The following is a 15,386-nucleotide window of genomic DNA, read 5'->3' on the forward strand; positions in this document are numbered from 1 at the left end:
CGAGTGTTGATTGAGATGGAAATCCAGGCACTGGGGACTGTCCAGAGCATGGAAAAATCGGTTGCACAAATCTCATTTTTGCTAATAGTTCTGTAATGTTATTTTCCCCCTAATTTGTAGAGATACTTTTCTCCATCATTGATTTATTGAGATATTTAACAACGTAATACAAATGAGAAAAATAATCCACAGTTGAGAAACAGAGTGGACGCCTTACCAGCTGCCAGATTTTTTTCTTACCCACTCGTGATCATGGTGTAAATATTAGTACAAGATAAGTAGCCCGGTGAATTATAGCTCTAGTGGAATATATGCTAATTTGGGAAAGGCAGAATTAAGCAGAATAAAAAAGGGAGCATTTTCTTCTGTTAATTCAGAAGGAAATTCTCGGTATGACATTCCCCCTCCCCCAACATTTTTGAGTGTAAATGGATTGCTAAATAAATTGTTCTGCGTTAAGATTCTGTATCAATATTTTAAAATGTTATTATGAAAAATGTACACAATTCGTGGAGCTGTGACAGAGCGCTTAAAATAAAATGTGGCCTTTAGGTGATGGTACAGGAAGGGAGAATCATTTTTTTTTCCTCAGGAGCAGGAAAGCATTACAGAAACATTAATGCAAAAGACATTCAGAGAATCCACTCCAGAGGTGTTCAGACCTTCTCAGAACGGTCTGAAGAAATCCTTCACTTTCTTAGTGCTTTAATTTCAATGGCTTTAAGCAACACGCAGTTTATGAGTCTGTATTTGATCTTTAGTGTCTATTACAACATAAATTTGCCTATCTTTTTAGAGGAAAAATACAATTCATTCAATATTTAAAGTCCTTAAAATACTGACTTGCTCATAGTAAGCAGTAAATAAAATAGTGGTGGTTGTTATTTATTGAAAGCCTGCTGTACTAGACCCTGAGAAAGGCCTTGGGATACAAAGAAGAATGGGGGGGTTGGGGGTGGGAAGGATGGGAGGATGGATGGAAGGAAAAATGGATGGATGATGGAAGGAAGGAAGGGTGGGTGGGCAGATGGATGGGTAGGTGGCTGAGTGGGTGGCTAGTGGGTGAGTGGATGGATAGATGGAAGGAAGGAAGGAAGGAAAGAAGGAAGGAAGGAAGGGTGGGTGGATGGATGGGTAGGTAGATGAGTGGGTGGGTGGATGGATGGATGAATGGATAGATGGATGGATAGGTGGATTGGTGAGTGGGTGGATGAATGGATGGGTGGGTGGATAAATGAATGGATGAAAGGAAGGAAGGATGGATGGATGGATGGATGGCTAGAGGGAAGGGAAGGGAGGGCAGGGGAGGGGAGGGAAGGGGAGTGGAGGGCAGGGGAAAGGAAGAAGGGAGGGAGGGAAGGAAGGAAGGAAGGTAGGTTATATGGATGAATGGAAGGAAGAAAGGAAAAATGGATGGATGGATGGATGGATGGATGGATGGATGGATGGTGGATGGAGAGAAGGAAGGAAGAATGGATGGATAATGGGTGGATGGATGATTACATGGGAGGATGGATCATGGAAAGATGTATGGAAGGATGGATGGATAGATGATAGCTGGAGGGAAGGCAGGAAGAATGGAATAGATGAATGGTTACGTGGATGGATGGGTGGCTGGATGGAAGGAAGGAAGAATGGAAGGGATGAATGGTTACATGGATGGATGGGTGGAGAGAAGGAAGGAAGAATGGATGGATAATGGGTGGATGGATGGTTACATGGGTGTAACCCATAATGGGTGAATGGATGGATCATGGAAAGATGGATGGAAGGATGGATGGATAGATGATAGCTGGAGGGAAGGAAGGAAGAATGGAATGGGTGAATGGTTACATGGATGGTTGGGTGGCTGGATGGATGGATGGATGGTGGATGGAGAGAAGGAAGGAAGAATGGATGGATAATGGATGGATGGATGGTTACATGGGAGGATGGATCATGGAAAGATGGATGGAAGGATGGATGGATAGATGATAGCTGGACGGAAGGCAAGAAGAATGGAATGGATGAATGGTTACATGGATGGATGGGTGGCTGGATGATGCTAAGCCTGATGGTGTGAACAGGCAGGTAAATGTGCAGATGGGCTTTAGAAGCCCATTGGTGGAAGCAGCCGTCCCTTCCTGGAACGTGGGGTGGGGTCGAGGTTGGCCTCAAAAAGATGAGGAAAGGACTCTTGATTTTCCACCATCCCCTGTCCACTGGCTGTGGGTAGCTCATTAGAACAGCAGTCAACAGCAGTCTCATCTGATTCCCTGATGGATGGCACAGGGCCTAACCAAAGAGTGGACAGCATTTGTGGATGAATAAGGGAGTGAGGCAGGGGAGGAGGGGGCAGCAGTTCCCCAGGCCAAGAGGAGGCCTGTGCAGAGTAAATGCAGAAGCCTTCCCTGACCATTCTTAAGCCAAACTCACGTACGACAATATAAACCACATACAACCAGCATAAACTACATACAGCCAGCAATCTGTGTGTGAACCTCAGCATCCTAGGAGGAAGAAGGTAGGCTTAGGCTCTGGCTTGCCATTCTGACACTATTAATGGTGATGAGCGTCTTGGTGAGAAATGGCTGTAAATGAGAATATTTAGAAATAATGGCCAGGCATAGTGGCTCACGCCTATAATTCCAGCACTTTGGGAGGCCAAGGCGGGCAGATGGCTAGAGTCTGGGAGTTCGAGCCCAGCCTGGGCAACATACAGAGGCCCTGTCACTACAAAAAAAAAAAAAAAAAAAAAAAAAAAAAATTAACAACTTAGCCAGGCGTGGTGGCATACACCTGTAGTCCCAGCTATTCAGGAGGCTGAGGCAGGAGGATCGCTTGAGTCCAGTAGTTCGAGGCTGCAGTAAGCTGTGATTGCACTACTGCACTCCAGCCTGTGTGGCCCTGTCTCAAAAAAAAAAAAAAAAAAAAAGGAAAGGAGGAAGGGAGGAAGAAGAAAGAAAGAGTGAGAGAGAAAGCAAGCAGAGAGGGAGGGAGGGAGGGAAGATCAGTGTTACACTACTTTTCTGCCAGTGCAGAGATTTGTACCTTTCAGATCTCATTCGTGTCTACTCCTCGTTAACCTGTGACTGTAAGGACTTGGTGCAAATTCTAAATCCTCTGCAAATACAGACTGATACAATAGCAATTTTCTGCCTGTTTACTGTTGGGCTAATCCATCTGAGCGTACCTGGTGATTGCAGGTGGGTGATAAGGTTGGTTTCCGGAGCAGTCTCAGTGCCCATAAGGCAGTCAGCACGGGTACACACATATCCAAATGGGTTTTCCCTCACCAGATTTCCTGCTTTGTAAAAGGTCTCATACCTGAGCCTAGAAAAACAAATACAGTTCATGAAGGATTGCTACTTCAAATGAACATTTTGACCTCTGAGCCTACTTTTTTACCAAACAACCTCCTTAGAATTAAATTTATATTTTATTTCACAAACACACGTGCAGCACTTACTATGTGTGAGGCACTGTCCTGAGCACTTTATAAATATTAACTTATTTAATCCTTGAAGCAAATCTATGACGAAGATGCCTTTGTTATCACCATTCTACAGGCAAGGGTCAGAGAGGTTCCGTTCTTTGTCTAAAGTCACACAGCTAATTGAATTGCTGGGGCCAGGCTTGGCAAAGAGGCTGTCTAGCTCCAGGCTCCATCAGCCCTTTCTGCCCTGATGTTATAGTGTCATAAGTTTTTTATTTCTTTTTTTCCTTTTTTCTTTTTATGTTGTAATGTGAAGTCATAACAATTGCAAAGTTCTTTTTTTGTTTGTTTTTTGAGATAGGGTCTCACTGTGTTGCCCAGGCTGGAGTGCAATGGCACAATCTCAGCTCACTGCAACCTCAACCTCCCAGGCTCAAGCCATCCTCCTGCTTCAGCCTCTTGAGTAGCTGGGACCACAGGTGCCTGCCACCATGCCTGGCTAATTTTTAAAATTGTGTGTATATATGATGTCTCCCTGTGTTGCCCAGGCTGGTCTCGAGCTCTGGGCTCAAGCAGTCCTGTAACCTCAGCCTCTCAAAGTACTGGGATTACAGGCATGAGCCACCATGCCCAGCTCGCCATGGTTTTTTATGACAGATCTCACTGATCACATTTCTTTTGCTCTGTGGCTGGAGAGATGCCTCAGAACCCAACTCATGTGCCTCTAACTTCCTCTCTATGTCTGATTTTAATTTTAAGTTTATTAATGGCTTTAATTTCAAGTGTATTCATGTTTTCCTATATGTGAGGTTTCCATACATACATGTATTTTACTGTGGTGAGATACACATAACCTAACATTTCCCACTGTGACCATTTCAAGTTCAGTAGCATTGAGCACACCGACACTGTTCTGCAACCAGCACACCATTCGTCTCCAGAGCACTCTTTGACTTGCAAAACTGAGACTCCATCCCCATTCAGCACTCATTCTGCATCCAGTGCCTCTGATGCCTCATCCAGGTCGCCACAAGCCGACCCACCGGGCAGGTGCGTGGGGCTCACACCTGGGAGTTCGAACTCCTAACTCTGCCCTCGCCTCCCCATCCCTCTTGCAGATGAAGGCTTATGGGACATGTTTGTGAAGGACATCCCACGGAGTGCCACATCCTACACCCTCAGCCTGGATAAGCTCCGGCAAGGCGTGACTTACGAGTTCCGGGTGGTGGCTGTGAACGAGGTGGGCTACGGGGAGCCCAGCAGCCCCTCCACGGCCGTGTCAGGTAGGCCCTCCCAGGGAGGTCTGTCTTCTTCTGAAGGACTAGAGGGAGAAATGGAGTCGAGGGGGACGAAGGGGACACGAACTTGCTGCTTTAGGTGTCTCCAGCTCGGTTGAGGTTCTGCTCAGAGAATATGCGGGCGGGGAGAGCAGTGTCAGTCTCCAACACCTCCCCAGTGCCACTCATCCTCCTGGGCAGCTCCCTGCTGCCCTCTGGCAGGACCCCAGGCCCCGGAGCCTCCCCCAGCACCACCAGCAAGGTCCCTTATGGGCTCTGTGTCCACGCTGTGCTCCAGCAATTCCTAATGTGTTTCCTCGTAGTTTTTAAAATCAGAGACACATGCAAGTGTCAGAGGCGTGAGCGTGAGTCACGCAGTGTCCCCTCTGCGGCAAAGGCATTCCCAAGGAAAGCAGAGCCCCGAGCCCCTCTATTAGCTGGTGCGTCCTTGCCGGGGAGCACATGTGATTTTGGAGGGACAAGAACCACCCCGGCAGCCATGGGGGAGCCCACGAGTGCCTAACAAGAGGTCATGTCTTCCCGGGGCCTCCCAGAGAGCCAGCGGAGGGGCTGGGGACAGTAGCTGCTCTGGGCACAAGGCGAGCAGTATCGCCGTCCCTGAGGATGGCGTGCAGGTGGAGGTACTGCCGCTCCCGGGCTGGGCGTTTCTTTGCGTGCTCGTCACTGTGAGGTGCTGCAGGCTCCAGAGGCCACCCTGGGTCCAGGACCAGGTCTGCTCTCGGGGGAGTGGCAGAGAAGGCCAGGGCAGGGCTTCCTCCCCCAGGGCAGCCGTGTTAGATGACAGATGTGTCTGCAGTCAGCAGTCATGGCAGGGGTTATGACCCACAGGGCGGGGGCCGTGACCTTGCCTGGGAATCAGGAAGGTGCCCGAAGCCTGCCACAGGGGAAGGGACACCTGCAGGAGGCAGAAGGTGGTGGAGAAAAAGTCCTGGTCATTGAAGAGCCGTGGGTGGGGGAGCTGGAGAGGGAGGGGCAGCAAAGCTGGTCCGTGGTCATGCCTCCCTGACCCCCCATGTGCCTAGGGACTGAACACTGGCTGTGCCTTAGGGTTGCTTGAGAAAGTTAAACACACACCCTCGCTGTCCCCTCACCCCAGACAGTGACTTCCGTGGCTCCAGGCATGACTTTCTTCACCACACGGTGATTCCGTTGTGCAGACCGGCTGCGAGCCAGGGCACTGGGGGTTCAGAGAGGGCTGGGCTGCATTTGAGGAGAGGGGCTCTCAGCAGCACGAAGGGCAGGGAGGCCTCGGGGTCGGGGCAGCAGAGCCTCAGCCAGAAGCCCCGGCAGGGTCCTCCATTGGAGGACCTCCATTGGTCCTCCTCCTGGGATCAGGAAGAAGCTGTTCCTCTCCTCTGCGTTAGAGCTGCTTGAGCTACTGACCGCACTTGTTGAAACTGAACTTAGCCTTCGTCCTTTGTGTGCTATGGGTTTGGAGGAAGGACCCTGTGCTCGCCTGTGGGTGAGCGTGGGCCCTAAGCCTGGTACGCTGGCCTGGGAACATGCTTGAATTCCGGGATCACTCTGTGAGAGGGGCTGTGAGAAAGGGACCCAGAGAACCCCCTGATTTTTTTTTTTTTTTTTTGAGATGGAGTCTCGCTCTGTCTCCCAGGATGGAGTGCAATGACACGATCTTGGCTCACTGCAACCTCCGCCTCCCGGGTTCAAGTGATTCTCCTGCCTCAGCTCCCAAGCAGCTGGGATTACAAGCATGTGCCACCACGCCCAGTTAATTTTTGTATTTTTAGTAGAGATGGGGTTTCACCCTGTTGGACAGGCTGGTCTCGAGCTCCTGATCTCAAGTGATCCGCCTGCCTTGGCCTCCCAAAGTGCTGGGATTACAGGAGTGAGTCACGGTGCCTGGCTGATCACTTAATTTTTTAATGAGTAAGATTTAGAAAAAGCACAGATTTCTCATTTCCCTAATTTTCATTATGAATATTTTAAATGTACCCCAAAGTAGAGAGAATGAAGAACCCCCAGCACCCCTCATCCCAATTCAGGGATCCAAGATTTGCTGCATGAGCTTTACCTGTGGAAATGGATACAGAGCAGTTCTACATGCCGGTTCCTCATGCAGAGCATGCACTCTGACCCCACTTCCCGGGGCCTGTGGCTCAGGCGTCTCTGACACTCCATCGCACGCAGAGCTGGCCTTGCTGTGAGCTGGACCGCACTGAGCTCATCGCATCCTTCAGGGAAGCCAGCAACCATCACCTGCTGGCATCAGGACCAGGCCAGGCCCGGCAGCTGGGACGTCCTGCCCCATGTGAGAGTCGTCCAGAGCAGCCCGGCCTTTCTTTCCTGCCAGGTGCTAGGGCCAGGCCCACTCCGGGCCACTTGGCCGGTGGTGTCAGTGTGGCATCTGTCAGACTTGCTGTTGGAGTACTGAATGCACAGCCCGCAAACCCACTTCTGTCTTTTGGATTTAAAGCACCATCACCTCCTAAGGAGCCCTGTGAACCTGCCTTAACCAAAGCCGATTCCCTGCTTTTCTTCCTGGTGTGCACACATCCCCTATTCGTGAGATATAGGATAGAAGCTTCGGCTGGCTGTGTTTGGAAGGGTTCTGGCTGCTGGGGGCCAACACTTGGGCTTTGCCTGTAAGAGGCTTTGTGTTCTGAGGGCCTTCCAGTGCCACAGAACCCACTCCCCTTCCCGGCCCATAGAAGGCCCTGAATGGGACGCCGGGACCACCCAGCACCCATCAAGATACAATTGCCCGCTTTTCTGTTCTTAGCGAGCAGAATGAGACAGAAGGAAGAAGAGCATCCTTCAAAGCTGCCTTTAAATGCATTTTTTTCCATTCATTTCTCAGAAACACATCTAAAGAGAGGTCCAGTCATTCAGCTCGGTTTTGCTAGAGGCAGAAAATAAATAAAACACAGCCCCAGGCTTTAGGGGTTTGTGGTCTGCGAAGGGGCCAACAGGTAGAGAAATACACACAGTGCGTGTTTCCAGTGGGGGCTTCTGCACACATGCAGTCGGCAGGGGCAGGTCCTGGGGTGCTTTGTGGGCTCAGGGTTCACCCCGCGGCTGATGGGAACCACTGAGGATTTTAACAGGGGGGCAACTGATTTCTCTCTGAGGAAGATCTCTCTCAGGTGATGTAAAGGATGAATCTGAGCAAGACAGGAGGAGGTATAACAGGTGGAATGTGAGTGTCGTGTGCAGGCAGGAGGTGGTGATGGAGAAGGCAGGGGACCTGGAGCCGTCTTCTGGGATGTCCCAGCACCAGGAGAGAGAAGGACGTCCGGGCGCTTTGTTCTATCCTCACTTTAACCCAGACAACGTTTTCGTTTGCTGGCTTGCTTGTTTTGTGGAGGCAGGGTCTTGTTCTGTCACCCAGGCTGGAGTGCAGTGGTGTGATCGTGGCTCACTACAGCCTCTACCTCCTGGGCTCAAGCAATCCTCCCATCTCAGCCTCCTGAGTAGCTGGGACCACAGGTGTGCCACCACACCTAGCTAATATTTTTAATGTTTTGTAGAGAAAGGAGTCTTGCTATGTTGCCCAGGCTGGTCTTGAACTCTTGGGCTTAAGCAATCCTCCCACCTCAGCCTTCCACAGTGCTGGGACTTCAGGCACATGCCTCTGTGCCTGGCTGGTTTTTGTTTGTTTGTTTGTTTGTTTGTTTTGTCTTTTGTTTGTTTGTGTTTTTAGAGATGGGATCTCGCTACATAGCACCGGATCAGGCAGTGTTTTTAAACGGATGAAAATAGGAGAGAGCAAGTAGGAAGGGCAGTTTTAGTGGGCACGGTCGGGGCAAGGGCAAAGATACTGAAGTCTCCAGGGCAGGGGCGGCTTGGAGGACAGAGGAGCCCTGAGCCTGATTCCACAGAAAAGGTGGCAGATGGGGGCTGCTGAATTCCCAAAGCCTGCTGAGGACCATGGGAGCCTCTTGAGCTTGTCCCATGGGAAAAGTCCACCGGCCCGGCTGGACAATGGTTTCCTCTCACCTGTAACCGGGAGTTATCCACCCCAGCCTTCCCCGCCGCCCACGTGGCCCACGGGAGGTGACTGCAGCTGGAGTGTCTGCCCCACATCACTGTGTGTCCGTATCTTTTCCGCAGCTCAAGTGGAAGCCCCGTTCTACGAGGAGTGGTGGTTTCTCCTGGTGATGGCTCTGTCCAGCCTGATCGTCATCCTGCTGGTGGTGTTTGCCCTCGTCCTGCACGGGCAGAATAAGAAGTACAAGAACTGCAGCACAGGTGCAGGTCCGGCCCCTTCCTCGCATGTCCCACGATGCTACTCAGCCAAACACAACGTTCGTTCTCTCGTGGATCTGCCGGGCCAGTGTCCGCTTTTCCATTTCATTTGCCTGTAGGTGCTGAGAGAGACGCAATAGGTTTTCTTTCTGGGGGCAGCCAGGCACAGCCCAGGGAGCGCTCTACGCCTCGGGACCCAGATGCTGACCCTGCCTGCCCTCAGATTACCTATGTGTCTTGGATAAGGGTGTATGAGTCATCCAGCCTCAGAGATCCCCACTCTCTACCTTTGTTCAAATGCAATTGCTTTTTTTTTTTTTTTCTTTTGAGACAGTCTCACTCTGTCACCCAAGTTGGAGTGCAGTGGCACAATCTCGGCTCACAGCAACCTTCGTCTCCAGGATTCAAGTGATTCTCCTGCCTCAGCCTCCTGAGGAGCTGGAATTATAGGCACCCGCCACCACGCCTGGCTAATTTTTGTATTTGTAGTAGAGACAGGGTTTCACCATGTTGGCCAGGCCTGGTCTCGAACTCCTGACCTCAGGTGATCCGCTCGCCTCAGCCTCCCAAAGTGTTGAGACTACAGACGTGAGCCACCACGCCTGGTCTAATCACATTTTTTAATACTATTAGAAAGCCAGGTGTGTCTGGGCATGGTGGCTTATGCCTGTAATCCTAGCACTTTGGGAGGCTGAGGCTGAGGATCACCTGGGCCTGGGAGATCCAGGTTGCAGTAAGCCATGATCACACCACTGTACTCAGCCTGGGCAACAAAGCAAGATCCTGTCTCTTTTTTTTTTTTTTTTTTTTTTTTTTAATTTGAGACAGAGTTTCGCTCTTGTTGCCCAGGCTGGAATGCAGTGGCCCAATCTCGGCTCACCGCAACCTCCTCCTTCCAGGTTCAAGCAATTCTCCTGCCTCAGCCTCCCCAATAGCTGAGATTACAGGCATGCACCTCCACGCCTGGCTAATTCTGTATTTTTAGTAGAGACGGGGTTTCTCCATGGTGGTCAGGCTGGCCTCGAACTCCTGACCTCAGGTGATCCAACCACCTCAGCCTCCTGAAGTACTGGAATTACAGGTGTGAGCTGCCATGCCCTGCTGAGATCCTGTCTCTTATTAAAAAAAAGTATAAAGTGTTAAACAGGTGGCATATTGTAAACTATGCAATATTATAAACACAGTGACTGGGGCACACCTCAGATGTTGATGTTTTGCTGTGGCTCACAGACTATCACGGAAGCATCTCCATGGCATAGTTCTTCTCACCCACTGCAGCTTGAACCTCGCCTATGTCTGTGGCCCACCTCTGAGACCTCTGAGGCCCAGAGCAGAGCTGTGTCTCCAGCAGAGCAGGCATTCAGTTAATAAGCATTTATTGCTGAATGAATCACTATCATTAGAGAAAGGAACAAATGAACATAGGGTAAAGCCAACCACAGAGAGCACAGACCTTGTAACTCCATTTACATGAAGGCCAGGAATACCCACAGTGAATAGAAGTTTCCAGGTTTGCCTGTTGGTGGAGAGGTATAAACAGGGAAGATGCATGAGAGCGCCTCACAGGTGCTAAACATGCTCTGTCTCTCCACGTGGACGGTGGTTACATTCACAATCATAAAGCATCATTCTGCCACTTAAGATTAGCATAGCTTGTGCATTTGATTATCCTCAATTTTAAAAACCTCATCATTATCAATGAGGCCACTTCTCTGGATAACCAGAATGTAACTGAGTGCTAGACCGCAGCCTGTGTCTTGTTTCTTAAATAGAGACGGGGTTCGCCATGTTGGCCAGGCTGGTCTCGAACCCCAGGGCTCAAATGATCCTCCCACCTCAGCCTCCCAAAGTGCTGGGATTACAGGAGTGAGCCACGCACGGCACCTGGCCTATGGCCTGTTTTGATCCCACAGAGCATCTACCAGAGCTGTAGCTGAGCCCAAGCACGTGGTCACTTCTGTGATATCGCCACTACCACTGGGCCAGACCTCCTCCTGAGCCCAGCTCATTCGTTGGAGGTTTTCCCATCCACTGGGTCTTCTCTTTTTGGAAAGGCAGATCCCTGATGAGCTATTCTTTAAAAAAAGGAGCTGGCTACATTAGCCCTGTTGGCCAAGGAGCTAGGCAGAGTAGGTTCCTGACCCCGGCCACAAGTCCCACCATCCTTGTGCCAAAGGGGTTAAAAAAAACCAGGCACCTAAAATGCCTCCCTATTTGCTTCTATAATGTTAAGCAATTCATCCCTCCAAGAAAGGATTTATTTTTTTCTGTATAAATTCACTTCTAACAAGTGTTCGTAAATCAGATTTTATTCCTGTGGGATTTACAATGTATGAATGGCGTGTCATTTTCCCGAGTTAATGCTATTACAGAATCCTGTGTCTGGTGCATAGAAAATCTCCCTGCTTTTCACTCTCCTCCTCCATCTGGAAAACAGACTTGAAAACGCAGATCTGACCTGCAGCTTCCCATGCTCAGCCGCACCCTGCAGTATTAACATCATAATTGAAGCCTGGAAAAAATAATACTTATCTACCAGAATGTCTCCCATCCTGCTCAGGAGACATTGCAAAACTTAAACCTCCGCGGTGACAGCCTCACTCGACACCCCTTCCTGCGTGTGCTCCTTATCCTCCCATCCTCATCTGAATTCCTTTCTGATCTCGGTTTCCACCTGCTCACCACTCGTCATCCCAAATCCCCTCTCCCAGGCAAGCCCATCTTTCATTTTCTGCGCTGTGTTCTTCCGTTACACACAGATAGAGCATTAAGGTTTAAGGCACGTCAAAGGGGGGCCAGGTCCCAGCAGAGAGGAGACTCTTGGGGTTTAGAAATGCCAACACACTTAGCAAATACCTGCCAAGCCCCTGGTATGTGTGTAGGTGCTGTCCTGAGGGCTGGCGGGGCACCGGGGAGCATGGTGGACTTAAGGCTGTACCTCAAAGCAAATATGCGTGAGAAACAGAGGTCACTTTATGTGGTCAGGGAGGTCCTCTCTGGTCTCAGGGCATTTGAGCTGTGATCTGCAGGAAGGGTTAAGAAGCCCGGAAAATACTGGAAGAAGGTGCTTCCAGCAAGAGGGAGAGCCCCGAGAGAGAAACCCGTGTTAGGGAGGGGCTGAGGGCTGGAAGATGACGTGGGGTTTGGCAGGGTGGACAGACCAGGCCAAGCTTGGGGACGGCTTGGAGGCCTCGGACTTTCCTGCAGAATGAGATGGCAAAATCTAGTGGAATTTTTTTTTATGTTGTTTGGTTTTTCAAAACTTTATTCATTTGCTCTGTTAATATATTTTAGAATATGTTTTGCTATATATTTGTAAATTTACTCTTTTTTAAAGTGTACGGTTCAGTGGTGAATGCACAGATATGTGCAGTTGTGACCACAGTCAATTCTAGAACGTTTGTATCACCTCAAAAGGAAGCCCTGTACCCTTTCTTTAGCCGTCACACTCCCATACATTTCTACTTCCTGTTTTGCTAAATGATTATGAATTTTTATTTTATTAAATATTTAATTTCCCTGACTTTTAAAAGGCTTATGCATTCTTGGCCAGGTACAGTGGCTCACGCCTGCAGTCCCAGCGCTTTAAGAGGCCGAGGCAGAAGGTTTGCTTGAGGCCAGGAGTTCGAAACCAGCCTGGGCAATGTAGTGAGACCCCATCTCTACCAAAACAAACAAACAAAAAAGTCCAAAAAAGTTTATGCATTCTGAGTCTATTTTCATAAAACAGTGGCAAGAATACTGGTATTTTGGGATCAGGCAGAACAAACACTGAAATGTTAATATTGTCACTTGGCTCCAACATTGTGATCAATACCTAGCTTTTCTCCCCAGCTCAGCCCTCAGAGGGGCTGAAGCAGGTGTCCCCGACTCTGGGCTCTGCATGCGGCAGGACTCAGGAGCTGCCTCGCTGGCCAGCTCTGGCTCAGTGCGGCTGCGGTGACCACACCAGTAACACATCTGTTGTCACTCTCCTGCTGGGCTTTAGGAAAGGGAATCTCCACCATGGAGGAGTCTGTGACCCGGGACAACGGAGGATTTGCTGCCCTGGAGCTCAGCAGCCGCCACCTCAATGTCAAGAGCACCTTCTCCAAGAAGAACGGGACCAGGTAGGCAGCCAGCGTTGTGCCGCACCCACCCGGAAATCTGAGCTGCCAGGGTTGGGGTGACAGCCCACGCCCACGGGCACCTCCCGCATCCCACCTTGTGGTTCCATGAAGCAAAACCTAACCCACCGCCAAGCGCGATCCCAAACCACCAGGGGCAGCCCTGAGTCTAGGAGGGATGGGGTCGGCAGAGCGGCTGGACGTATTTTCAGGGCATCTCTGGAGATTTAGAAAGAGGGCCTCAGGTGTGTGGGAAGGGCCTGGAACACCCAGGGGCTGCCAGGCTGGCCTTCCGTATCAACCGCGGGCACCTTGGATCCTGGCGTTCCTAGTTCACAGAGGTGTCATCTGGGCTGCCACAGGCCCGACTGGGTGTCCTCGAAAGCTAGCCTGGTGCTTGTTGCTGATTTCATTGTTCTTTGTATTCCAAAGTTTTCCCGTGCCGATACACATCGCCATTCCATACACGGATGTGAGTGCAGGCGAGAAGGATTTTCACCACCAAAGCCTCCTTAGCTTATAAACCTTTTCCTAAATCCAGCAGGAAGCAAGGTTTCCCAAACAAGAGAGGGGATGACCTGGGTTTGCCTTTTTGATGTGCAGAGCGCCATCCTCTGATTTGAGAACCCTTGACCAAGGAGAAGAGCCAGGATTGGGGAGGGGTCTTGAGTGTCTGAAAGGAAAAACCCAAACACCTGAGGATGCTTCCTGGAAAACACACACCTCGGGGCCTTCCCGGGGTGCCCCAGCCTTGGGTTGGAGAAGGCTCCTCTCCCTCAACCAGACTCACCTTGGATTACACTCAGTTGCAAGGGCGTGGAAATCACACGTCATCCAGACCCAGACAGACCCCAGGGTTTCCTCTTCCCTTTATTGTTTACAAAGCTGCAGGGGCCAGCAGTGCCTGGAGATTCCCTGGGCCACCCCCACCCTCCACTGCGTTTGGAAATCTCAGATCACTCGGATGGTGCCAAGGCACGGGCAGGCCTTTTCCCAGCCACTGACGCTCTGCCAGCCCCACAGGTGCCAGTCCAAAGCACCGCAGGCCACTACCCCACGAGGCCTTCCCTAGGGCTGAAGGTGGATGCTGGTGGTGACATCTGGTCACACCTTTCATTTCTTTTGTCTACTGGGAGGCAAGTTTTTCCTGCCATGTAATAGAAACATGAAAAAGCAACCATGTATAGTTTCAAGGCCAGGAGGAACTTGTCACAGAGAATTTTAAAATATTACGTGCCCTGCTCCCTTGCTATAAATCTGTCTTGTTCTGAGAAGAGACACACACAGCCTTGAAGCACATTGCCCAAGAATAGACAGTCGTTCAGTTTGTGAAGTCCATCTGCTTCCTAGGAAAGAGAAACATCATTTGATGATGAGGTTGGAGGTGCTCAGCCCACAACGACCCAAGGACAAAATAAAATTAAGATGCAAAAGAAAATGGACCCTTCCCTTAGGTTTTTAAATAAGCCATCACCTTCTCAGTCCTAGCAATAGGACCCTGTATTTGTCTGTCCTCACGCTGCTAATAAAGACATACCCAAGACTGGGTAATTTATAAAGGAAAGAGATTTAATGGACTCACAGTTCCACATGGCTGGGGAGACCTCCCAATCATGGTGGAAGGCAAGGAGGAGCAAAGTCAAGTCTTACATGGTGGCAGGCAAAAAGAGAGCTTATGTAGAGGAACTCCCCTTTATAAAACCAACAGATTGTGTGAGACTTATTCACTCTCACAAGAACAGCATGGGAAAAACCTGCCCCCCATGATTCAAGTACCTCCCACCAGGTCCCTCCCACGACACATGGGAATGATGGGAGCCACAACTCAAGATGAGATTTGGGTAGAGACACAGCCAAACCATATCAGACCCCAAATGTGATTGAAGGAAAGGATTCTCTGCTAAGAGGGGAAGTGTCTGGGCAGGGACACCTGAGATTGGTCCCGTAGCATCATCCCCCAAATATCTTAGAAATACAGGCACAGTTGATTTATGTCTCCCCAGTGCACATCTGTGCTTCCAATTTCTTTGTGGGGAAGACACCATTTTAGCTCCTTAGATAAAAAGATTTACCCAAATGTTTAGATAAGAAATGGCATCTTTCCCAAAGTAAATTACCTTTGAGATAGAGAAAGAAAGGCCCTTGGGCCTTCACGGGGCCTTTCCAGGAGAAACTGAGGCACACCCTGGGGGAGACAACACCCATGGCACAAAACCAGAGGTCTCCATCCCCTCCAGCCTTCCCAGCAGAGTCTCCACCCAACGCCCAGTTTCCTGGCCTGTAGCCTCTCCTTGCTTGGTCACCCAGCGTTACTTCTCCCATTAAGGGATGAGAAGACACTCCCTATGCAGCCATCATTCA

The 15,386-nt window shown here is 50.1% G+C and overlaps 1 protein-coding gene across 2 annotated transcripts in view; it reads left to right on the forward strand.

Annotated features, from left to right (window-relative positions):
- The window catches only part of SDK1 (sidekick cell adhesion molecule 1), a 978,941-nt gene that overhangs the window by 940,086 nt on the left and 23,469 nt on the right, over positions 1-15,386 (forward strand). For both annotated transcript variants that reach the window (XM_050785652.1, XM_050785653.1), the window contains 3 exons: positions 4,534-4,698; positions 8,785-8,922; positions 12,908-13,028. In XM_050785652.1, coding sequence (XP_050641609.1) covers positions 4,534-4,698; positions 8,785-8,922; positions 12,908-13,028 — 424 coding nt within the window. The remainder of the gene's footprint in view (positions 1-4,533; positions 4,699-8,784; positions 8,923-12,907; positions 13,029-15,386) is intronic.

Source organism: Macaca thibetana, chromosome 3, assembly GCF_024542745.1.
Source record: "Macaca thibetana thibetana isolate TM-01 chromosome 3, ASM2454274v1, whole genome shotgun sequence".
NCBI lineage: Eukaryota > Metazoa > Chordata > Mammalia > Primates > Cercopithecidae > Macaca > Macaca thibetana.